Below are 26,242 nucleotides of genomic sequence, written 5' to 3' on the forward strand. Positions count from 1 at the left end.
AAAGATAAAACATAACAATACTGCAACACTACAATATGTGTGCTCTCTGTATGAAAACATACAATTTTTCAGTGACATGAACAAAGAAATTGACAAATTATTTGTGTACTATAAGATCTTATGATTTTATAATAATGTGTAACAAATACAAAGATTTTTTATTGTGAAAATACTGTACAGAGGAGTTACAAATACAAAGATTTTCAGAAATCAAGTTGCATTTTATAAAAAGCAACTGAACTCAGTACCTGGTGTTATCCTTTTATATTATATAGTTCTTGTATGTCTCCTCTAGGAGAAAATATGACAAAAATCAAAAGCACGATGATGCCATCATTCAACTTTAGAATGACAAATTATGAAAAAGCGATAAAAAGACTGTTATTTGATAACTAATAATTTTGCAAAACTTAACATGTAGTTAGTTAAATAAGTATTTAGTATCTACTATGTATTTGGTCTTAAAAACTTAATTCTAGACTCTTCAACCCTCCTATGCTACAGTTGAGGATATTGTGTGATAAATAATAAAAGCTCAATATTTTAAAAAAACAAAATGACTTCTTTCTCAATCTTGTATGGCCTTGGCCACATATACTATTTAAAGGAGCTTATTTAAGTAATTGGGATTTTTTCCCCTATAAGAAAGCAGAGCCAGAGGTGGGGGGTGGCTCCCATCTATAATCCTAGCTACTCCAGAAGCTGAGATCTAAGGATCACAGTTCAAAGCCAGCCCAGGCAGGAAAGTCTGTAAGACTCTTATTGCCAATTAATAACCCAAAAAAGCCAGAAGTGGAAATGTAGCTCAAATGGTAGAATGCCAGCCTTGAGTGAAAAAGCTCAGGAACAGCACCCAGATCGTGAGTTCAAGCCCTAGGATTGGCACAAAAAAGGCAGACACATGAAAATTTTACATCAACATTACAGTATACTAGCTTTGTGTAAGGTTTACATACGTACAATAATAAAATTTATGTAAGAATACCAAACAGGGCCAAATGAGTAAAAGGAAAAAACAACTACTGCTCCTGGAGAGTGATTCAAGCTTTAAACTGAGTCTCACATCTAGGGAAATTGAATTCATAATCTCAATTTGGGGAAGTAGTTAGTGACCTGGTAAATGATAAAAATTAATGTGAAAGCATAAATTTCAATGAGGCCAAACCAAACATTTTAGAAATATGACAATTTGGGTAAGTTATAAAAAATGGTACTGAAAGGTTATGTGAAATAACTGTAATTAAGAGTCAGCTTCTGGCAGAGAAATAGACAAAAAAGAAATGATTATACATTAAATTAAGTAATTATATATCATTATAAAATATAATGTTACATATATTTGATCATTACTTCAAACATCTGAGAAAATGTGAGGACATGCTTAGGCTTATTCCTAGAATGTAAATTAAATCCATTTGCATTACTTTACAGAATATTTATAGTTTTAAATATTGTCACTTTAATATTCAATTGCTTAAGTACAAGTAGGAATTGATTATGAGAAAAACAAGAAAACTGCCTTAACCAAACCAAATAACCACCTAACCAAATAAATTCATCATCAATATATAATTGGTGACTGATGTTGCAACTTCTAGAATATATAATTGGTGACTGATGTTGCAACTTCTATAAATGTTTACACATTGTACAAAATCCTGCATTCTACACTATGTAAGACATAAAATGCATTACTCACAGCCAGTCCCTCTCTGAAATAGTTCACTTACCAAGGTCATGAGGCTCAATTACAACTGCTTCTTGGTGACCACCAGGAAGTGGTTTTAGGACCTCCTTGAACATTACAAAATTTATGTATGATCAAAGTCTTTGTACAAAATGGCATCATATTTGCATAAATCCTATGTAAAAGCTCCTGTACATTTTTGTGCCAGTTCTGGAGCTTGACCTCAGGGCCTTGACATTGTCCCTGAGCTTCTTTTATCCAAGGCTAGCTACCACTGGAACCACAGTGTCACTTTCAGCTTTTTCAGTGGTTTATTGGAGATAGGAATCTCATGGACTTACCTGCCTGGGCTGGCTTCAAACTGCAATATTCAGATCTCAGATTCCTGAGTAGGTAGGATTACACACGTGAGCCACTAGTAACTGGCCTCCTGTGCATATTTAATATTCTCTAGACTAGTGTGTTAAATAATGGAGATCCAAGCCGGGCACTGGTGGCTTACACCTTTAATCCTAGCTACTCTGGAGACTGAGATCTGAGGATCACAGTTCCAAGCCAGCCCCGGCAGAAAAGTCCATGAGACTTTTTTTTAATTTTTATTTATCCAAGAGACTCTTATCTCCAAAAAACTACTCAGAAAAAGCCAGAAGCGGTGCTGTGGCTCAAGTGGTAAAGTGCTAGCCTTGAGCACAAAGAGGCTCAAGAACAGTGCCCAGGTCCTGAGTTTAAGCCCCAGAACCTGCAATAAAATTATATTGATATTAATATTAATAATAATGGGGATACACTTCAATGTGTCAAATCTATGGAACCATTTGGGGAGAATTTATCTCAACCCACCACTTATTCTTGTAATCAAAGACCATAATGTGTCTATTTGTTAAATGTCTTATTGAGGATTTAAAATTTTCTTCACATAGTCCTTAGATATTTTGTTAGCCTTATTACTAAATATTTATGATTGGTGACTATTTTCAAAGGATCGTTTCCATTATACCTTGTAAATGGTTACTTTTTTATCAATTAGTGGTACAATGGTCTTTCATTAAAAGACAGATAAAAATAGGAGAGCAAGCTACAGTTATATATAGAGATAGATAGATAGAGATAGATAGATAGATAGATAGATAGATATAGAGAGAGATACCTTAATATCCAGAATGAAATGAAATGAGATGATCAATGAAATCAAAATAAAACAGTAACTCACTACAATGGTTTAAAGACTTGGATATGTGCTTCTAAAAGTTCCCTAAATAGCTAATAATAACAAAAAATACTCATAACATATGATAAAAATGCAAAGTGAAAACCACAGTGGAGAACTTTAAAAATGGCTAAAATTAATGAGAATAACAATACCAGGAGTTGGTGACATATGCATATGTCTACCCTATGCCCCAACAATTCTACTCCTGGTATAAATCTGTTATTGTGTGCATTTTAAATATCCTTCAAAGGTCATGTGTTAAAGGCTTGGCTGCCAGCCAGTGGCTCAATCAGGTGGTGGTGGTAATGTTAGAGGTAGACATATTGAAATAATTAGGTTATTCAAGGAATATCCTAAAAGGGTATATTGGGCCCTGACTGCCCCCCTCTCATTCTCTATCTCCTCATTCTCTTACTACTATGAAGTTCTGCCTGGCCTAAAACCCAAAGCAACAGGGCAAGCCCATCATGGATTGAAACCTCTGAAACCATGAACCAAAGTAAACTATTCCTCTTTTTAACTTGATTTTCTCTGGCATTTTGTCATAGCAAAGGAAGTACATCAAGTCAATATTCAAAGGAAATGAGTACATGCATATGAAAAAAAGGATTTATATAATAATAATAATAACATGTATAACAGCCAAAATATTAGACAATAGGAATATGGGACAAATTGTAGTATATTTGCACAAGGCAGGAAAACAAGGTTTTACTTATATATGCAACAATGAATTCAACATCCATGCTACTCCTATCTTTCCATGAAACTTAGACATAGATTGCATATATTTTGATTTTCCTACTTTCTGTATCTTTGAGTAAATAGTTTATAGCCCCTATTAGGATCAATATTCCACTCTTTTATAGATAGCATTACTCATGTCCAGTAAGTATATACATATATATTATATTATATTATATCCTTCCTACTTGACCTTTCTCAATTTATTTTCTTTTATTGTACACTGCATCTTAAAGTACCAGAGAATCCCAAAACACACATACTCACACATCATTCATTGATGAGTACATGGTCTGTGAAATGCTTCATGGCAACTTCATCATTATCTGTATAATATATTTACACAAACCTCAGTGACATAAATAAATCCCTTGATGTAGCCTCTTGATACAGTCAAGTGACGTGGTAAACACATAACATATAAAGTTGCTATAAATGCAAAACAACATACTATTTTATAGTGAACATTTTCTGGAAGTAAAAGTTCACTAAAATAATGATATAGTATAGTAAGTAAGTAAACCAGCAACTTGGTTCTTTATTATCACATACGATATTTTGTATGTGATTGTAATGTGCTATATCTTTATACAACAGGCAATATAATAGGTTTATTTATACTAACAGGACTATAAGCACATGAGTAATAAATTGCCCTATGATGCTGGTATGTCTAGTTCATTATGCAATAGTATTTTTCTGTTCCATTATAATTTTACAGGACCATTGCTACATTAAAGAAAAGTTAAAATATCTTTGTTTCAATAACACAAGCACTTATATACCACTTACAGTTTGTCAAGCTTGCTCCCTCATGCAGTGTCTACATATTTACACACAAACACTACATACACATAATTGATACTAGTTGTTTTTAATTTTTACAATAATCTTGTAAGTATTATTGGACCCATTTTAGGAAATAGGAAGGTATTAGTTACCCAACTAAGAAATTGAGGTATACAACAATTAAGAATTAAGACTACGTTGCTAGCAAGCATCAGAACCAGAATGGCATGTACACAATAGCCAAATATGTCACATAAACTGTAGAATCAAGCTATTAGGAAGGGAGATAGTCTTGAACACCTCCAAAACTAAACTATGTTTCTTTAAACAATTAATTTAAAATCTTAAACTGTCTCCGGAAGATTTTTTACTAAAATTTTAGTAACAGAAATAATAGGCACACAAAATCCCAGGACAGTCCTATTTTTAAAATAGGTTGTTGACATGTACTTTAAGCTATGGATGTATTTATTCACCAATATGTTTTGAAACTAAAAATTCAAGTAAACATCTCCAGTATTCCAGGTATTCCCAAATTATATCAATTATGTTTCTAATTATTCTAATTATAGCCCATTGGCTAAGAACAGTCATTAAGATCCTCATTACATTTCCTTATTACTCATTCTCTTATTTACTCATATAGTAAATACTTCTTTTTATATGATAGATATGCAGTAAATATTGAGTACTCACTATGTCAAATACATAAATAGGTATAAGGTATATCACATAACTTAAAGAAAATTATTTTTATAAATACCGGTTACGGAGTATTGCAGCAACCAATTCTCCTCTATGTAGATGATCCATCACCTCTTAAAGTGGAATAATGACCTGTTCAGGAGGGGAAAAGCCAATATTTTCAAAATATCTCAAAAAAAGTCAGAATTTTCAAAATTTTACTTTTGTAATATTTTTAATACTTCATGATTAATTTAAAAACAAAATGATATGTTCATGTATCTAATGTCCATATTAGTGAAAACTAAGAAATTGAATGTTTTTAAGAAATAGAATACTCAAAGTATATAGAAAACAATATAAGCCATTAAATAGTATAGATTAAATTTCATGTGAAGTCATTAGCTAACAAGTACCACTGAAAATCAACTACATCCACAAGAAGTTAGAGAAAACTGAAAATCAGAAAACCTAGAGAGTCTCTGGGAAATTTGAGTTAGACAAGAATAATTGGAAAGAAACAGTTGAGTCAAACATACCCAAAGATAGAGATAGCACAAATGACTCTGTTGCCAATGGGATATAGGGTTTGAAAAGCCCATAGAAAGGCCCCAAAATTTAGAAATGGTTATACAAAACCCAAGCTAGAAAGTTACAATGTTTCAAAATCTTGAAGAAAAAACATAGTACATAGGAATATTCTATTTAATTGGATAGTATTGTTTTAGTGGTTGATGTTTTTGTTGGAGAAAGCACTGAGTTTTAGGAAAGTCAACTCCATGTAATATACTTAATGAATTATATTTGAAGGGAGTATATGAGTATATGTTTGAGTATATGTTATACATTTATTAATCAAATACATGTTATGAATGTATTGTATTTATTTCAAGTATATTGGGAAACAATGTTCCTTGTTAATAAAATCAACTTCTGTTTTTCATTGCCAAGGTGATATACAGAGGGGTTACAGTTACATAAGTAAGGTAATAAGTATATTTCTTGTCAAACTTGTTACCCCTTCCCTCATTTTTCTCCTGCTTTCCCTACCCCCACCCTCCCACCTCTCAAGTTGTAAAGATCATTTCCAACATATAAAATCAACTTCTTATATATTGAAAGATTAACAAAAGATAAGAATGCATTATGTTCAATTTAGTTTGTTAGTAGAAATGTTTATTGTAAAACTATAACATAATTAAACAAGGCAGGGGGATTCATTGTCTCCAGCCTCTTCTAGTCATTATGTTAAGGAGTAAAGGACCAAGATACTCTACATACATAAATTGTAACCCCTTGTACAATCATTTTCAAATAAAAGTAAATTTTAATTTTTTAAGAAAGCATTTACTATGGTCAGGAGATAAAATAATAATCTAGACAAGACTCTAAAGATAGCCAGAGAGATTAAGAATTTTTTGGCTGAAAGATCACTGACAGGTATTATAGGGATAAAGAGACATCAAAGATCACCCCATAAAATCCATTTTGGTAATAGAAAATGGATGCTATCAAGTGATGCAGGATATAAACAGGAAAAAAAACATTGAAAGGACAACCATTTGATGGGAACATATTTATCTAACTTAGCACTTCCGTAGACAGTTAAATGATAGGCAAGATGATAGGACTGGAAAATATTCCTCATGGGTGCATTTGCCATGAAAAAGAATCCCAATGAAACAGAGTAAGGTAGGCTACTGGGGAAAAGAAAAGGAAAACTGGTAGAAGGAAAATTAGGGGAAATATAAGTTCAGAAGAAGAAAATTTCAAATATATTGATTGACTTGACTATTATAAATGAGTATGGACTCTTTTACAGAGTAGTATCAGTATCACTAAAAAGGAACCACACAACACTTGATTAAAAAATAAGACAGAATTGAATAGATTGAAGATCTTGTGAGGATCTTGAAAATACAGATAATTTTTGTAAAGTGCCCTCTCAAGTGATCAAATAAATAACTTGGACACAATTAGAGGGTTTTTGTTTATTTATAGTTTTAAAGCACTTTTATAAAAAGTATACCCCATTTTACTATTTATCCTAAAAATTCTTTTTTAAGTAATGGAATTTTATTGGTCTAACAGCTTATGCTGTTACCAATAGATGAAGTGTTCCAAAACATTCTTTTTTTCCCTCCAGAAAAAGAAACCACAGCAAGAAATGATTTATCATCAAGATGGCATTACACCTTTGAGACATGAGACAGAATTTTGGCCTTCTCCTTATGGATCCTCCTTAAATTGTTTCACAGCTGGGCAGTGGCTGCCCAATTGTGGAAGTCATGTGCCTCTTCTTTTGAGAAAGGGGGCAAGTGCTTGCATGGTTGACCCTTGTTCTTCCTGGTTTAGTGTACTCCTTGGAAAATCAGGTAGTTCAACATGCACACATGACCTTAATAAGTGGAATGGGCTCCACAACAAAGGTATAGGGTATATTAATCTAGGATCCAAAGTATGGACCATCTGGACTTCCATGATTCATCTGCAAAGAATAGTTGAATCTTGTAGCCCTTATACCCTCATTCCTATTCTTGTCTACCTACATTATGGGCCAGATTGTGTCACAACAAGTGCATATGTTGAAAATGTTACACACTAAAATAAATTCTTGATGGATCAAAATAATGGAAGGTAAAATGTGAAGGTGAAATGGCACCAAAACAAAACTCAGGGGGAAAGTTCTTATAATCATACAGAAGGCAAACAATACCCCAAACTATAAAACACTGTTAAATTTGATTACATAAAAAAGAAAAATCTATACTTCAAAACTACCAAAATGTGCAAGCAATTGGTAAACTAGGAAAAAATATTAACAGCAGACTAGTGATTTTAATTCACACATACAAATTAATCAATGAAAATAATATAGCACAATGATAATTTGAGAAAGTAACAATCAAGAAACACAAAAATAAGTCTTAAGATAAATATTTCTTAAACTGAGGCATTAATTTTTAACCTATGAAACACACATGCAATCACACACACACACACACACACACAAATCCTGTTATATGTGGGAATATGGATTTGGAAAACTGTTTGCTTTTCATTCTATACTTTTTTGTTGAATTTATTTCTAAAGAAATACTCATTAGAATGCCAGGTGCCAGTGGCAAGATCCAAGGATTGCAGTTCAAAGCCAGCTGGGGCAGGAAAGTTGTTCAAATTAATATCTCCAACTAATAAAAAAAGACACTAAAGACACTAGAAGTAGAGCTGTAGCCCAAATGGTAGAGCAATAGTCTTGAGCACAAAAGCTCAGGGACAGTGCTCAGGTCCAGAGTTCAAGTCCCAGGACTGGCACAAAAAAGAGGAACTAGTAGAAGGGCCAGACTATGAAACAGGAGGGTGACCAGCATGGTAACCTAAAAGATAAGGTGTTATTTGAAGAAAGGAGTAATCCAAGTATATTAGATACTGCTAAGCAATTGTACGTGAAAAAAAATGAGAGATAACAACCCAGTGTGGTAACCTGGGAGCCAAGAGGGACCTTTATAAGAGTGGGATGTGTAGAATGATGGAGACCAAGGCTGACTTCATTCTTCAAGAAAGATGAAAGGGAGAGGGAAAATACTGAACACAATTCAAGTTTTTCTTTAATAGTAAGCAAAGAAGTGGGTGATTATTGGAATGAGATATAAAGGACATAGTATAAAAAGGACATAGTATAGTAAGCAAATGTAAAAAGCATGACATTAAACTGAAGAAGTACAATAGTATACATGTGCATTTCAAAAGCATATAATACTCATTCTGGCTCTCTCTACACACATACATGTATACTTTATATATGTGTATGTACATATACACTTGTGGAAGCAGTATTAAGAGTGTCATGGAAATGAAAATGTCAACAGGTCCCTCAGAAGAGGAAGAAAGAGAAAATTGTGGAGGGTTTCAGTACAAACTTCGCTATATCTAATTTTTTGTTTTTTCCTCTGAAGCAAAAATGATAGTGCTATATAATTTAGTAAAGGCTACCAGGTGTATTGCCCTGTGTACTTTTCTATATGTCTAACATATTTTATGAAAATGAAACAAAAGTAGGCATGATATGTATCCTCAAGATGGGACTCTATAGGTGAGTAGACAAGACATGATATGTAAGGCTCAGCATATTCAAAAAATTATTTTAAAAAAAGAATAAGACAAAATTATGATCAGATTAACACTGTAATTAAAAAGTTATAGTTCTGCTGACATGGTGGTACACCCCTGTAACACAGCACTTGAGAGGCAGGAAGATCATGAGTTCCTGGATAATAGTGAGACCGTGTTTCAAAGAAAATACAAAAAGAAAGCAACACACTTCTCCCTGGTCACAGTACCTTCATGAGTAAAAGGGAAACAAGCCACTACTCACAGCACATGGCTGACGAAGATTTAATTGTGGTTCTGCCTTTAAAATATTCTACTTAACTCACCGAAATAAAACTGACAAAACTGCTTCTGAGTCCAAAAAATTTTTATTCATAAGCATTTCAGTAATTGACAAATCTAATACTTTTCAAACACTTAGCATATAGTTAGGTAGAATTTCAAATAGAAATTCCCATTTATGACTTTAACATTTAATTAAAATCTGCCTCATCACTCTTTGCTACTCTGTCCAAGAACCAATAGCTTTAAAAATAATGAGATCTGAGATAACTAACCAATTTCAAACCACATAAGGAAAGCCCTATTTAGGAATTGATGGCATATAAAATAAATCTTAGGGGCTTCTGTAATAGTCTGTCTTCAAATGAAACTTTCATAACCACTATGATAAAAAAAAAAGCTGACAGAATCTTAGTGGAAAAAAACTGCCAACTTCCAAAAAATCCAAATGCTGCAAAATCTAGAAACATGGAACATACATGAATTCTTCTAAATCAAGTTATATACAGCAGCATCACTAAAAATTCAAAAGGATCTTGAAATCACAAAATCTGAACTTCACAAAAAGCCGTTGGGCTGGGAAGGTGGCTCAGTGGTAGAGTGCTTGCCTTGCATGTATGAGGCCCTGGGTTCAATTCCTCAGCACCACATGAGACTTTTATCTCCAATTAACCACCACAAAGCTGGAAGTGGCACTGTGGTTCAAGTGGTAGAGCACTAGCCTTGAGCACAAAAGGCTCAGGAAGAGCACCTAGGCCTTGAGTTCAAGCCCCAGGACCAGCACAAAAAAATTGCAAAGTGTAAAGGCCCTCTCAGTTATTATTAAAATGTACATAAAGACACAGTAGACAGCATGTAAACAGGCAGGGATTTTGATAGAATGAAATAAAAAAGTAGATCCAAATGAAGGTATTTGGACTATATAAAAAATATGCTGGGGGTGGAGGGTGAGGGGTGGGAGGGTGGGAGATGGGAAGGGATGGTATGGGGAAACAAAGGATGCGGCAACAATGCTTGATAAGAAATGCACTCATTACCTTGCCCATGTAATTGTAACCCCTCTGTACGGTATTTTCAAGATACACTGTATTCATAAACTGCTTTGCTGAATGGTAACTCCTTTGTAAAACTACTTTAAGATAGTAAAAAGCTTTTTAAAAGGTTACAAATTCGTATGTTACAAAACACAATAAATACACTTAGACAAAGGAGGGGGCAGTCAGGTTTGCATCACAAACCTCAGTAATAAAAGAAAGCAGCCCACTGAGAAAGTGGCTGGACAGGCTGAACAGGCTCTATACAGAAAAGTAATACCAGATGCAGGTGGCTGTGACTTATTATCCTAGTTACTCCAGAGAATAAGATTTAAGGATCTTGGTTCAAAGCCAGCCTGGGCAGGAAAGACCACAATATTCTATGTCCAATTAACTAACAAATGCGTGACTAGAGGCCTGAACCAAGTGGTAGATTACCAGATGTGACCAAGCAAGTCAACTAAGTGGGAAGCCTTAAGTTCAAGCAATAGTACTAGAATAAATAAAAATAGCAACAAAGAGAATAAGCATAAAAAATATTCAACCACAATTGTATGCATGTATGTATATTCATGCACATACTCAAATGAATGAAAACAATGGAGAGAAAATCCTCAGCCATGCTAAAATCTCATTAATTGCACATGCGATTGTTCTTTTGCATATTTTACATCCGACATGGACACAAGAGGTTTTCTTTGTTGTTGTTTTTTTGATGTTCTATGTGATCCTTTGTTTCTTTTGTATGCTCTTCCCTCTATGGTATAACCTCTGTTGTTACTGTTTGCTTTTGGTACCCTGGTATTATATATACATTTACTCAAATTAGGGAAGAGAAAGGGAACAACAGAATGATGAGACAAAGGACAAGGGGTGAACCAATGCAACAGTGGCATACACAAGATACTAGAAACATTCTGTAAAAAAGAGAAAAATTTTTAAAAAATAAATCATGATAAACTTATACATTTTGAATTTTTATTTTATAAATTACATCTAAAGTAAACTATTTCTTGGGTCCTTCTTAGCATGCAAAACATTCCCATAAAATGTAAAGCAAGACAAAGATAGCAAAGGACAAAAAGGGAAAGGTACATACAAATTTTATAAGGTGAAATCAATAGGCGAAATTGAGGATAAATAAAAGTTGTAGAGCATTTTAGAGGGAAAGAAACTAAGTAGATTCAGGTGTTACAGCTTCAATTAGGAATGATTGAGCAAGCAGGTGCAGATGGTTTCTTTCCTTCATCTCCACTCTACCAGGCCATAATTCAATTTGTCTTCCATGTTCCAAAGGGTAAAATTCTTAAGTGGTTTTATGTTACAGTAATCACCTTAGCAGAAAGCTGTTTATCCAAGCAAAATGAGCTTCATACGCTATCTTTAAAAAATGATATCTTTAACATAATAAAACATTATCACAGTGTGACACTTGAAATCTAGAAGCAATGCAGCACTTTTACATCATAGACTCCTAGTAGAGTAAAAGCAAAGAAACAAATCACTTTGTTTTCTTCATAAAAGAATCTTTGAAGCTAAGGAATCTACTAAACACTAAACTACATCTAACTTTGCCCAGGTTGGCCTCAAAGATGATCCTCCCATTTCTGTCTCCTGAGTAGTTGGGATTACGGATCACTATGGCAATGCTACAAAAAGAAAATGTCTTCCTCATTCTCTAAAAAGCTTTGGTCAGTATGAATTATGAATTAAGGTACATTGCAATTTACAACAATTTTAGAAAATTGCAAACGATTCCTTAAATGGCTTATCACATTACATTCTTCAACATTACATTACACTAAATGGCTTACCATATTCTTCAACATTACATTAAAAGATAGTAGACATTATACTAAGTACCATCCTTTTCAGTCATGATCTGCATAACTCAGTTAAGTAAAAAGCAGTTAAACCCTGTTCTGACCCAGTGTGGTAATACAGATTAATTAGGTCCCTCTGTTGTGTGAGGGATTCATGCAGGTCTGGATAAAGTGAACAGCAGATGTGGGTCTTTAACAGATAATTTCAGAAAATATATACAAATGAAAGAACGAAGGAAAGGAAGTACAATTGGGACTATCTTTCCCATCATCTTTTACAGTCACAGTAAAGGCCACCTTACACAATACATTAAGCCCCTGAGTTTTTCAGGGAGTCCAAAAAGTTAGAAGTGAAATCTTTCGGATGTGTTTTATTGTTAGATCTAAAGCCAAAGATTTCTCTGAAGAAAGGCCTACAAGCTGGATTATGTAGCGTATTTCATAAATTAATCTTACCACCGTGATTCAGATTTGCTTTTTGGAAAACACAAAAATGAAAGAAACTGTCATTTCAGCTCTGGTGAGAAGCTTAAAATAGGTGGATAATGACAGGTCACTGGAGGGCAGAGGCAGCTGAGAAGAGCCACTTCCTTATACAACACTTGTCCCAATCAGACACCACCTGTCCCAATCGTTCTTTTGGGGCACTAGCCCTAAACTCTTTATGCTTGAAAAACAAGTTACATGCTAGAAGCTCCTGCTGACCCCGGCCATATAAACCTACTACAGCCAGACTCTGGGCAACCTCTCTTGACTGTAAATCACTATACAAATGATGATAACAGCAATGGTAATGATCGTGAGTTGTAAAATGAGTATTAGCTACTAGGTGTGACATCTGAGTTGCTATTCACTGGAAGAAAGTTCCTCCTATTATCTGCCCTCAGTCCCTCCTGCTATTGAAAATTTACAACTTGAGGGTGAGGGAGGAGGGAGAAGTTGAGGAGGGTGGGAGTGAAGGGATGGTAGGGGGAAAACAAAGGAGGAGGTAACAATGCTCTATAGGAAATGTACTCATTACCTTACTCATGTAATTGTAACCCTTCTGTACAGTATTTTTACAATAAAAAAATACAAAAAAATGTGATTGTATGTCCCTCCCCCATAGTATAACCCCTGCTTTCACTGTATTTGATGTCGGAGGGGAAGGGAAATAACAAATTGTTTAAATAGGGATACAGGTGGATCCATTGCAACAATGAGATGTACAAGTCGTTATGTCGAAAACAAACTTTACCACTTTGGTGTGGGGGAGGAGGATTGGGTGAGGGGGTGGGGGGAGGATGGGAAAGGATAGGAAGGGGAAACAAAGGAGGAGGCTACAATGCTTGATAAGAAATGTACTCATTCTCTTGCCCATGTAATTGTAACCCCTCTGTACAGTATTTTCACAATAAAAAATGTGAAATGAGAAAACAGAACAAAATTATTGATAAAGGGCAAAACTTCTTGGTAAAGAAAAAACCCCAGGCAAAGGCTGACTAGCAGTCAGCCTTAGCCTCTTTTCTATCCTTGCTAAAAATCAAAAGAACAACTCTCCCTCACTTAAGTTTACCAAGGTGGCAGCTTTGCAGAAGGCTACTGACAACCTTGAGGCTTATCGCCAGCTGCACTGAGCTGCTGTATTAGTCAGCAGCTTACAATAAAAATCATTTCTTGTGGTCACCGGTGGCTCGTGCTTGTAATCCTAGCTACTCAGAAGGCTGAGATCGGAGGATCACCGTTCAAAGCCAGCCCAAGCAGGAAAGGCCATGAGATTCTTATCTCCAATAAACCACCAGAAAACCAGAAGTGGCTCAAGTGGTAGAGCACTAGCCTTGAGCTAAAGAGCACAGGGACAGTGCCCAAGTCCAGAGTTCAACCCCAAACCGACAAAAAATATCATTTCTGTAAAACAGACTACCCCCACCCAAGGTTGTGTATAATCCAAGGATCTGTTTTGACTTTTTGTAATCAAGTACCAATAGTGTCAACAGTATTGATAGTATTAGTCATGCTGATGAAACCAAAATTATGTTTTGCTTATGCTCTTGTGACTCAAAGCTATGTTTTGCTTCTGTAACCTTGCTTGCTTGCCTCAACAACTAAGCCTTGGGCCTGAAGGATAGACCCCCCCACCCTATTGTCCCAGGCCCATACAGACTCCAGGTATGTGTGAACTCCTTTGAAGTGCAGGCAGGGCAATCAACCTAAGCCCAGCTGTAAATATCCCATTGTGGGTCCAACTGAAAGGCCCCCACCTCCCTTGACCTAGTGGCTTTTTCATTAACATCTGCCTCCTTGCTTGGACCTCCAAACCTGCCAGAGGGTCTGTGCCCCTCGCTGTTCCTCAGTAAACAGTCCAGCCTATTCCCTTTCCATTCTCCTCCATTTTCCTAACAGGGCCCATCAGCAGTACCACCATTACTCTTCAATTGAAGTCTGCCACTGAGTGGTTCCACCCGGACAGCCTATCACAAATTATTATACATTATATTTACCATAAAGAGCAAATAAATTTAAAGGCCATGTAGCCATACCAATGAAAATGTGCCAAACCAACATTGCATAGCCCTTCTATGTGACTCTATGAGACAAACAGAAAAGGTCAGATAAGTTGATGTTAGGCAAAATGAACCCAAAGATAAGGATTCAAATGTTTTGTTTTTTCTTTCTTGCGATTGTTTCTAACACATTTATAAGATGATTTCTTTGTTGCTTTGTATGTCCCTCCCCCATAGTATAACCCCTGTTTCCACTGTATTTGATGTTGGTGTAATTTGTGGAGGGGAAGGGAAAAAAACAAATTGTTTAAATAGGGATACAGGTGGACCCACTGCAACAATGAGATGTACAAGACATTATGTCTAAAAATGAACTTTATAACATTGACAGGACATGGGGGAAGATGGGGGGGGGAGATGGGAAGGGATAGGAAGGGGAAACAAAGGAGGAGGCAATAATGCTTGATAAGAAATGTACTCATTACCTTATTTTTTATTTTCACACACACAAAAAATCCTATCCTACCCTGAGCTGGGGGCCCATTCTCCTACTTTCCAGGTAGTAGGAAGCAGTCATTGCGCAGCTGAAAAAAGTTCCTAGCTTCTTTAACTGAGTGTCCCTTTTGAATCCAGGATATTATAGGAGGGTCCAATTGAAGTGAAAAAGGAAAGAAGATAAGAAGATACTTTAGGATAAAGAATATCAATGAATATTATATATGACATATGCATTTATATATGGAAATATCACAATGAAAACTCCTCATATTAAAAATGCATACTAATACCAAAAATTCAAGCAATAAAAAATTAGTAACAAAGATAAATCATAGTTCAATACTTAAAGATATTTGATTTGATTCTTACCCCTAAGTGGAGGAGATGGGGAAAAACAAGTCATTTAAGGATTCAGTTGGACGTGTTGCAACAATGAGAAGTACAAATTGTCATCTCAAAAAACGAGCTTTACAATGTCGGTGGGGGGGAGAAGGATTGGGTGGGGGGGGAGGAGGGAGGCTGGGAAGGGAGGTGAAGGGTAAACAAAGGAGGAGGCTGCAATGCTTGGTAAGAAATGTATGCATTATCCTGCCCATGTAATTGTAACCCCTCTGTACAATATGTTCACAAATAAAATAAAATTAAAAAAAAGAAACAAGACTGAAGTTGTCCATTCTAACTATTTCTCTTCAGCAATGTGCTAGAAGGTCAAGCCAGAGAAATTAGTCAAGAAAAAAATAAAAGGTATCCAGACTGAAATAAGAAGTAAAACCCAATTAATTTGCCAATGACATGATCATATATAGAGAAAATACTAAAGAAGCAACTAAGCTCTAAAAAATTAAGAACAAACAAACCCCAGGGGGCCTGGCTTAACAGTGAGCATGAAGCGGAGTCCAAACCCAAGAACCATAAAATAAATAAATAAATAGACTACAAATCAACTTCAATAAAGTTGCAATATACAAATTTTAACTTACATTTCTATACAATGATGGTAAATAATATGACAAAGTTTAAAAGCAGTTTCCTAACTGTAACCCCTCTGTACAATATTTTTACAATAAAAACATAAAAAAGCAATTTCATTAATATGAATGTGAAAAAGAATACAATATCTGGTAATAAATTTAACAAAATGTACAAGATAATTCTGAGAACAATAAAATATTGCTAACCAAAACTAAAAAAGTTTTGTGTGTTTTTTTTTTCCCTACACAGTCTCACTTTGCAACTCTGGTTTTCCTGGGCACTCACTACATAAATTCATAATGCTCCTGACTCAACCTCTCAAATTCTGAAATTACAGTCATACCCCACCATGCCTAGCTTGAATAAGATCTTAGTGTAAGGGTTGCCAAAAGGAAACTCCAACTCGGTTCAGGTGAAAAGGATTTATTTAGAGAGTGAGAGAGCAAACCTCCAACCACAGAAGATGGAGTCAGGCAGAGGAGGAGAGATTATATAGGGGAGGCAGGGACAGGGGTGGACGCAGTAGAAGCAGAGGTGACCTCAGAGGATGGGGAAATGACCTCAGAGCCTAGGGGACCTCTCACTGCCCACCAGGTGTGCCACTTGCTTAGGTTACAGGTGCTAGGCAGGGACTTCTAGGGTGCCTGGGGTGAGAGCCAAGGGAAGAGGCTAATTCTCTCAGGGGAACCTAACACTTAGTAGATGGAGCAGTAGGGTGTGGAGGAATAGCTAAAAGGTACAGTGCCTAGATAGCATATCCTAGGCTCTAGTTTCAATCACAGCATCACAACAATTAAAAGATAAATGGGAAAGCTCCTATGTTCATAAAATGGAAGATTTAATGTTAATATGGCAATATTACCCAAAGTAACTTACAGATTTAATGCAACAATGATCAAAATAATAACTAACTTCTTTGTAGAAATAGGATGGTTTATTATATTCAAGCACTTAAAAGCCACATAATAACTATTCTATAGAATATCATCTGTGCTGGATAATATACTTTTAGTTACTTAGTTAACAACTATATACAAATAGTTAATAATTATCTGTACTAAATTCTCCTTGATCAAATAGTTTGCACATTTTCATTTTTCTAATTAGACATTGGTTCAGAGTCTCTTTATCAAAGCAACAATGTGAACAATCTTAGAATACTAACAACAAAGGTCATATGCTTGCTATTTAAGCAATTTGTCTCTTTAATCCTCACAGTTGTAAGAATACATAACTTCCTTTTATTCTTTTCTTCCTCATCATCCTCCAAATACTTAAATATACCTATTTTAGCAATAGCCCTTCAGAACATTTCTTCCTCTGGCTCTCTGTCAAAATACACTGTGTTATGTGTCATTTTTCTTGGGAGTTTTTAATTTTTTTAATTTTCTTTATTGTAAAAGTGATATACAGAGGTGTTACACTTACATAAGTAAGGAAATGAGTACATGTCTTGTCGGAACATTGTTACCCCCTTCCTCCTTTTCTCCCACTTTCCCTCCCCGGTTCCTTCCCTCCCCCTCACATGCTGTAGAGTTCATTTCCAACATAGTGTCCTTGGGAGTTTTTCAGTAAAGGTTTTAGCTTTTAAAAAGTAATCATAGAAGAATAAACCTGAAGGATTTACAGTCCTGGCTGCAAGAGTTACTACAGAGCAACAGTGATAGAAACAATGTAGTATGTGCAAGGACAGACACACAAGCCAATGAAATAGAAACAAGAATTCAAAAGTAAAGTGATGTCATGGTTCTTTTAGCCTAGGGTTCCAAAGCCAAACGATTTATTCAATACAAAATACAGGTATAGTGTTTGCTTTGGCAGCACATATACTAAAATTAGAACGATACAGAGAAGATTAGCATGGCCCCTGCGCAAAATACAGGTACAACCTAAAAGCCACGTGCAAAGGAATAAAACTAGAACCTTAGTTTTAGATCAACAAAGGAGTCTCAGACACCAAACATGAGCAAAAAAAGAACAAATGAACTGGACTTCATTAAAGTTTAAATTTTGTACCATATGAATATTGCCAAATATATGCAAAAAAACTACAGAAAGATAAAAAATGCAATTACTTATCTGATAAACTCGTGTAGATAGATTTACAGCTATAGAAAAGGCAGCTTAAAAATGGGCAAGGAACTTGAACAAAAATTTGTACAAAGAAGATACCCAAATAATGGACAAGCTCATGGAAATACACTCAACATCACTAATCGTTTTGGAAATGTACATCAAGGCCATGACATACCAGTCCATTCCCATGAGGATGGTATTATCAAAAGAAAAACAAAAAAAAAAACAAATGTGGGAGAGGAAATGGACATCTGGGAAGCCTTGGTGGGAATATAAACATGTAGAGATACCAGACTAAGAATGTAGTTCCTCAACAAATTATATAGAAGTTCAATAGAATTCCCATATGGCCCAACATGTTCACACACAGACACACACACACACAAAAAAAACAGCTGCTCAATTCAGCACTTGTACCTGCATGTTCCTAGCACTACTTACTTTGGGCAAGAGGTAAGAACCATGCCAGTGTCCAGTAATACATAGATGGATTTTTTTAATGCAATAGAAAATCATTCTTAAAAAATAACAGAGTACTGACATTCATTATAGTGTAGATGACTTTTGAAAACATGCTAACCTTCTCAATAGGAAAATATGTAAGAATGCTAATGAAATTAGTGTTACATGGGGCTGAGGGAAGAAAAATAAGAGGGAATGATAGCTTGACTGTAAAGGATAAAGCACAGAAGGATTGTTTTCTGGTGATAAAATATATTAAATTTAGCCGGGCCCTGGTGGCTCACACCTGTAATCCTAGCTACTCAAAAGGCTGAGATCTGAAGATCACAGATTAGAGCCAGCCCAGGCAAGAAAGTCACAGAGTAACCCTTACCTCTAATTAATCACCAAAAAGCTGGAAGTAGAGCTGCGGCTCAAGTGGTAAAGCAATGGCCTCCAGTATAAAAAACAAAAAACAAAACAAAAAAACCCTCAGGGGCAGTGCACAGGCCCTGAGTTCAAGCCCCAGGACCAGTCCCCCCAAAATATTTAAAACTGTATCGATAGTCACATGTATCCATGAATATACTAACAATTACATAACTACGTATTTCTTTTTCATTATATTGTTATTATCCCAAAGTAGTTTACAAAGGAGTTACCATCTGAAAAATCAAGTTATAAATACAATGCATCTTGATTGATGTCACCTGTTTCATCATTTTTCCTCATCCAGAATTACATATTTAAATGAATGAATCTCAAAGTAGTAGAATTCTCAATAAAACTGTACAAAATGCTTTAAAGAAAAATTCTATGAACAAACTGTCAGTATTTTAAGTGCCTTCAACAGCAAGAATGCTAACAATTTTTCTAATTTTGTCCCAGACATCAGTATGGCTCTTTATGCTATTAAACAATAACATCCTTCTAATTTTTAAGCACTTAAAGTGACTCTTAGAAAGTCCCAGATTTAATCTCAGTGCATTTATCTTGGTTCTCTTAGAAAAAAAACTCAGAGAATGGTGGTGACAAGAGTCTTGGGAGAAGATCTTCACTAGCCATACAATAGAGAAGGGCCTCATATCTAAAATATACTTAGAACTCAAAAAATTAAATCCCCCAACAACAAATCCTCAAAGAAACAACCGCCCCATTGATAAGTAGGCTGAAGACTTAGAGACGTCTCTGAAGAGGAAATAAGAATGGCCAATAGACACATGAAGAAATGCTCAACATCTCTGACCATAAAAGAAATGCAAATCAAAACAACATTAAGATTCCAGTTCACCCCAGTTAGAATGGCCATTATCAAGAAATCTAATAACAACAGATGCTGGCAGGGATGTGGCTAAAAGGGAATGCTACTGCACTGTTGGTGGGAGTATAAACTTGATCAACCACTCTGAAAAGCAGTTTGGAGGTTCTGCAAAAGACTACACATTGAGCTCCTCTATGACCCAGCAATCCCACTTCTGGGCAAGACCATACTAAAGCTACCAGCACAACCTTATTCACTGCAGCATTATTTACTACAGCTAAGATATGGAACCAACCCAGATGCCCCTCAGTAGATGAATGGATCAAGAAAATGTGGTATATATACACAATGGAATTCTATGCTTTCACCAGAAAGTATGACATCACCTTATTCTTAAGGAAGTGAAAAGACTTGGAAAAAGTCATATTAACTGAAGTAAGCAAGATCCAAGAAACACAGGCTCCATGGTTACCCTCATTAGTAATAACTAGTATATGCCTACACTAGTCCTAGCAGATGAGCAGAATAGCTCAATAGCTATGTACATATGACCATATAAGATGATGCTAAGCAAAATTAACTCCAAGACAAGGAAACAAGAGGTTTATCTTTGTTGTTGTTGTTTTTAATGTATTATGTGATTTTCTTTATTCTTTTGTGTTTTGTTCTTATCGTTTATCTCCTGTTGTCACTGTATTTGATTTTGGTACCCTGGGTATTGTATCTATCCTAATCTGAATTAGGAAAGGGAAGAGGAACAACAAAATGGTGAGCCAAATGACAAAGGGAGAGCCAATGCAACAGTGATACTCACAAGACAATATGTTGGAAATGAACTGCACAACTTGGGGGAGTGGAAAAAGGGTAAGTGAACAAAAATGAGAGAGAGGGTAACAAGTTCGACAGAAAATGTACTCTCTACCTTAAATATATAACTGTAACCCCTCTGTACATCACCTTGACAATAAAATTAAATTTAAAAAAAGAATCTGGGGCATGGGAAGAATAGAAAGATTGGAACAAAAGGTCCATATGTCAAAGGCTACAAAGTTGTAATTAGACTAGAGGGATATATAGTAATTAAGATTATAAAACCAATTTTTATTCATATTTCATCAGCAAATGGCAGTGATAATAAAACTAGTACAATGAAGTTTGGTATCAAGCCACTAAGTGATTTTGAATGAGGTTATTAAGAAAAGTAAAGAGTACCCAGTTAAGATCAAATTTCAAATAAATAATAACTTTTTAGCATAAAGTTTACTCTAAATAATACAAGGAATACTTTTATTTTCATTGGTTGTATAAAATACAAATTTAACTGGGCATCCTGCATTTCATTTCCTAAATTTGAAAAGCTATATTTGATAAAAATGACCAGTGGCAGTAGCTGAAAACTTGGGACTCTACCCTGTAAACTGAAGCATGAGGCAGTTCTATAAAAGAGGAATGTATCATTTGAAAAATATTTTCTTCACTAAGTATTTCTTGGTAGTAACAAAAACTAGCCTACCTCCCTAAGTACACTAGAAATGAAAAATTTACCATTTTTCTGTATTTACTTCTGAAAACACAAATAATGGTCCCTTCTGCTATTCCCAATGAAAATATTTCTTCATTCTCCACTGAGTTCATATTAGTAACTGTAAAAGAGAACTTGGGCTATGGATATGGGTCAAGAAGTAAGATGCCTAACAAGCTTGAAAACCTGAGTTTGAACAAAAGGTCAGGAAGGCTAAAAGATTTGGTTTGGCAATTTGGAAAGCAATATGGAGGTTCCATAAAAGACTACACATAGAGCTCCCCTACAACCCAGAAATCCCACTTTTGGGCATTTACCCAAAGGATCACAAACAAGACTATACTAAAGTTCCCAGCACAACTATGTTTATCGCAGCATTGTTTACCATAGCTAAGATATGGAAACAACACAGATGCCCTTCAGTAGATGAATGGATCAAGAAAATGTGATATATATATATATATATATATATATATATGTACACACACACACACACACACACACACACACACACAATGGAATTCTAAGCCTCCATCAGAAAAATGACACAGACCCATTTGTTAGGAAATGGAAGGAGTTGGAAAAAAATCACATTAAGTGAAATAAGCCAGGTCCAAACAAACATAGGTCCCATGGTTTCCCTTATTTTCAATAACGAGTATATGTCTAGGACAAGCAGAAAAGGTCAAAAGCTATGTACATATGAACATATAAGATGATGTTAAGTAAAATGAACCCCAAGATAGGGACACAAGTGGTTTTATCTATCTTGCTATTGCTTTTAATGTATTTATAATGTACTACGTGATTTTTTTTGTTTCTTTTGTATGTTCTTCCCCATGGTATAACTACTGTTTTCACTGTATTTGATTCCGGTGCCCTGAATCTTATATATACATTTTTCTAATTTGGGGAGAGGAAGAGAAATAACAAAATGCTGAAATAAGGATACCCATTGTGACAATGAGATGTACATGACACTATGATGAAAACAAACTTTAGAAATTCTGGAGAGAAGGGATGGTAAGGGGAAAAAAAGGAAGAGGCAACAATGCTTGATAAGAAATGTACTCATTACCTTACTCATGTAATTGTAACCCCTCTGTATGGTATTTTCACAACAAAAAAAATTTTTTAATAAATTCTGGAGGGGAGGAGTTGGGGAGGTGGGAAGGGAAGGATTGGTAGGGAAAAGACAAAGGAGGAGAGAACAATGCTCAATAGGAAATGTACTCATTACCTTACTTGTAACTGTAAACGCTCTGTAAAGTATTTTTACTCTCTCTTTCTCTTTCTCTCTCTCTCTCTCTCTCTCTATATATATATATATACATATATATATATATATATATAATTTAAAAAAGATTTGCTTTGGGTTTGGGTTTGGGTTTGTAAGAGACAGAAAACTAGCAACTAGAAATATCTAGGACACCAAAGCTCACATTTAAAATGTCCTTTTTCCAAACTTGAAGACTAGCACTTGGACAGTCCCTTATCTCTAGACCATAGAAAAAGGGGCAACAAACCAGCTGAGAAACATAAGAGATGCTGTACACACACACACATACACACACACACACACACACACACACAATTCTGATAGAAGGAAAAAAGGATGGGGAAAATAAAAACAGGAGATGAATTTTTTTATTTTCCTTTCACAATATATGTGGGGAAAGGGCCATGTTAACATACTGTCCTTGAAAAATCTCCAGGCAGTCTTAGATGGCTGTTGTGGTAAGCACCTCATAGACAGATAAGAGCTACCATCAACAACAAATGAAGGAAATGAGTCAGAACCTTTGATAAATTCTTTTAAGAGGCAGAGACAATGGTTGCTTCCTTAGCTTCTTAAACCTACATAATTATAACCAGGCCTACCACACAGGCACTAGCTCACCACCAGGCATTTTATATATTTTCAATCCCAGACTGGACAGGATATCCTGAAGTTTCATTTAAAGTTAAAGTTCTCTAAGAGGTCCAATAAGATCTTGCATACATAAGCTAAGCATTGCAGTACAGTATGCAAAAGAGAACCAGTCCATCAGTAGAGGACTGGCAGAAGAAAGTACTCACATACTTGTAAGATGGCAGAGAAGCTGGAGGCTAAACAAGTTCTCACTAGAAAGCAGTTTTAGTGTTCCAGTGAACAGTCCTAGTTTAGAGAATCACACCAAGTGTGCCATCAAACTACAGAGAGTTTGGCCAGAGAGGAAAAATCCAGGCAGGTTGGTCAAGGAGACAGATCTGAGCACTTGGCAGCATCTGCGGTGGTGGTGGCAGCTGCCGCCATATCAACACAGAGAGCCCGGGACAAAGGCACCAGATGCTATGTGCAAGCAGATTCTATTCACCACCAGCAAGAACTGACAAGGAGCAGAAATCTTCATCCTGCTGATCGCAGACCAGGGAAGGCCCAGAAACCAAGAGGCTGGAGTGAGTACATGCCAAGACATCCTTACTCCTTCTCATGGAGCAGTGGTGGGAAGGTAGCCCCTCCCCCTCACCAGAGAAGAACTTCATCTATAATACTGACAAAGGCACAGCCTAGCAACTGGCTCCAACTCAGGCCTTGGAAGAAAACAATAGGAGCCATTCAGCAGGTCACAGGAACCTGACCTGACCTGCCAGGCTCAGCTTCACCCAGGGGAAAGTCGCCACTCCCAGGCAGAGAAAGCTCTGTCCCTCTAGGAGTGACTTTCTTCACTGGGTAAACAGAGCCAGAGGCTACCCCTCCACACCCCAACCTAGGCAACACACCCAGCAGCAGAAGGGGTAAAAGACAAACAATTGAAAAATCAGTAAACATAAATCCTGAGAATGGCTTCAGGCTGGGCTCTATGAGTTTCTCAGGAGCTAACCCCTCAAGGAAAAGCTACTTATTGCTGATAGGCCTCAACCCTACCCAGAACTTAGCCTCATCACAGCAACTCCAAGCTAGAGGAAACAGCCATCTCCCTCTTTTGTGATACTCAAAGTAGATCTCCCTCCCACTGAACTACCCTGGGAGGAGGATCACAAGGTCCTGGTTAAGGTAGAGTATTTTTCTGCCTGCTCAAACAAACTGACTTAAGAAATCAAGCCATAAGAAAACCAAACACCATAAGCAAACCATAGACTCCACCAAGAGACTGGTTACAGACACAAGGGAGATACAAGATCTTTCCTCCCACCCCCCCAAAAAAATCAAATACCTCATTTTTCTACCTAATTATTTTTTAATTTAAAAAAAATTGTTTTCTACTTTTTTTCCTTTCTTTCATAATTTTTACTTTACGGGTGTGTGTGTGTGTGTGTGTGTGTGTGTGTGTGTGTGTTTTAAGACTCTTTTAACCTTTTGGTCCTTTTTTATTTTTATTTTTTGCAGGACTTAATTGCTGTTCTGCTCATCCCCAGGTACATACCCGTCGTCAAATTTTAGACCTTATCCTTCATTGTGTACATACTTAATTCAGAAATTGATTACTCAATTCACAACCTCTTAGGCTTACCTTCTTTAATAGTACTATTATTTCTTTTATGTTTTTTGTTCTCTTTTGTTTTGTTCATGGGGCTTGAACTCTGTGCCCGGACACTGTCCCTCTGCTCTTCAGCTCAAGGCTAGCACTCTACCGCTTGAGCCACAGTGGCACTTCTGGTTTTTTCTGTTTACATGGTGCTGAGGAATTGAACCCAGGGCCTCATGCATGCAAGGAAAGCACTCTACCCCTGAGCCACCTTCCCAGCCCTATTTCTTTATACCTATATAATTATTTTGGGGGGGCCGGGGAGTCCGGTCATGGGCCTAAACTCTGGGCCTGGGCACTGTCCCTCAGCTCTTCAGCTCAAGGCTAGCGCTTTACCACTTGAGCCACAGTGCCACTTCCGGCTTTTTTCTTTTTGCTTATGTGGTACTGAGGAATTGAACTCAGGGCCTCAGGCATGCAAGGCAAGCGCTCTACCACTGAGCCACTTTCCCAGCCCCATATACCTATATAATTCTTAAGTGTTCCATTTTTAATTTTTTAATTTTTTCATTTTATCTATCTCTCTTATCTTATTCTTTTCTTCTATCAGTATTATTTCTTTATACTTACATAATTTTAAGTATTTCATTTTTTTCTTGTTTCTTTATCTCTCTCTTTTCATTTTGTTCTATCCATTTCATCTCTGAGATTAGGACTTGGTTAAATTCAATTTTCCTTTTACCTCTCCACATCCTTCTAATCCTATTTTCCCCACAATTATCCCTAAACCTGTTAATTTCTGGTCTGATGAATCCCTCTTTGATGTTCTTAGCCCATTAATACATAGTGATTTGATGTTGGATAGATTATATCTCTTGAACTAGATTGTCTCTGCAGCCATTTTGACTGTGCAACTGCAGGACTCTGATGCTTGCCTTAAAATAGTGTTGTAGCATGAAATTGGTGTTACTTTCATACCAACTGGGCAGAAAAAGCAGGAGAAACACAAGAAAAATGGCAAGTCCAAGTATCTCAACTCCCACTCATGATGATCAGGTGACAGAACAGTTAATGAATAATCTAGAGAAGAGTTCCCAAAAAGTGTTACAAACACCATTGCTAAACATGGTGAATGAAAAGATTGAAAACCTGCAAAGGATTCAGTGTGAGCTTGATA

General features: G+C 36.0%; 1 protein-coding gene across 1 annotated transcript in view; it reads right to left on the bottom strand.

Moving 5' to 3' along the window:
- Nucleotides 1-26,242, bottom strand: part of Klhl13 (kelch-like family member 13) — a 167,164-nt gene that overhangs the window by 101,148 nt on the left and 39,774 nt on the right. Inside the window, exon 2 of the mRNA XM_013019873.1 lies at nt 5,194-5,267. Within this exon, the coding sequence (XP_012875327.1) occupies nt 5,194-5,243 (50 nt within the window). The 5' untranslated portion in view covers nt 5,244-5,267. The remainder of the gene's footprint in view (nt 1-5,193; nt 5,268-26,242) is intronic.

This window comes from Dipodomys ordii, unplaced genomic scaffold, assembly GCF_000151885.1.
Source record: "Dipodomys ordii isolate 6190 unplaced genomic scaffold, Dord_2.0 Scaffold47, whole genome shotgun sequence".
Lineage (NCBI taxonomy): Eukaryota > Metazoa > Chordata > Mammalia > Rodentia > Heteromyidae > Dipodomys > Dipodomys ordii.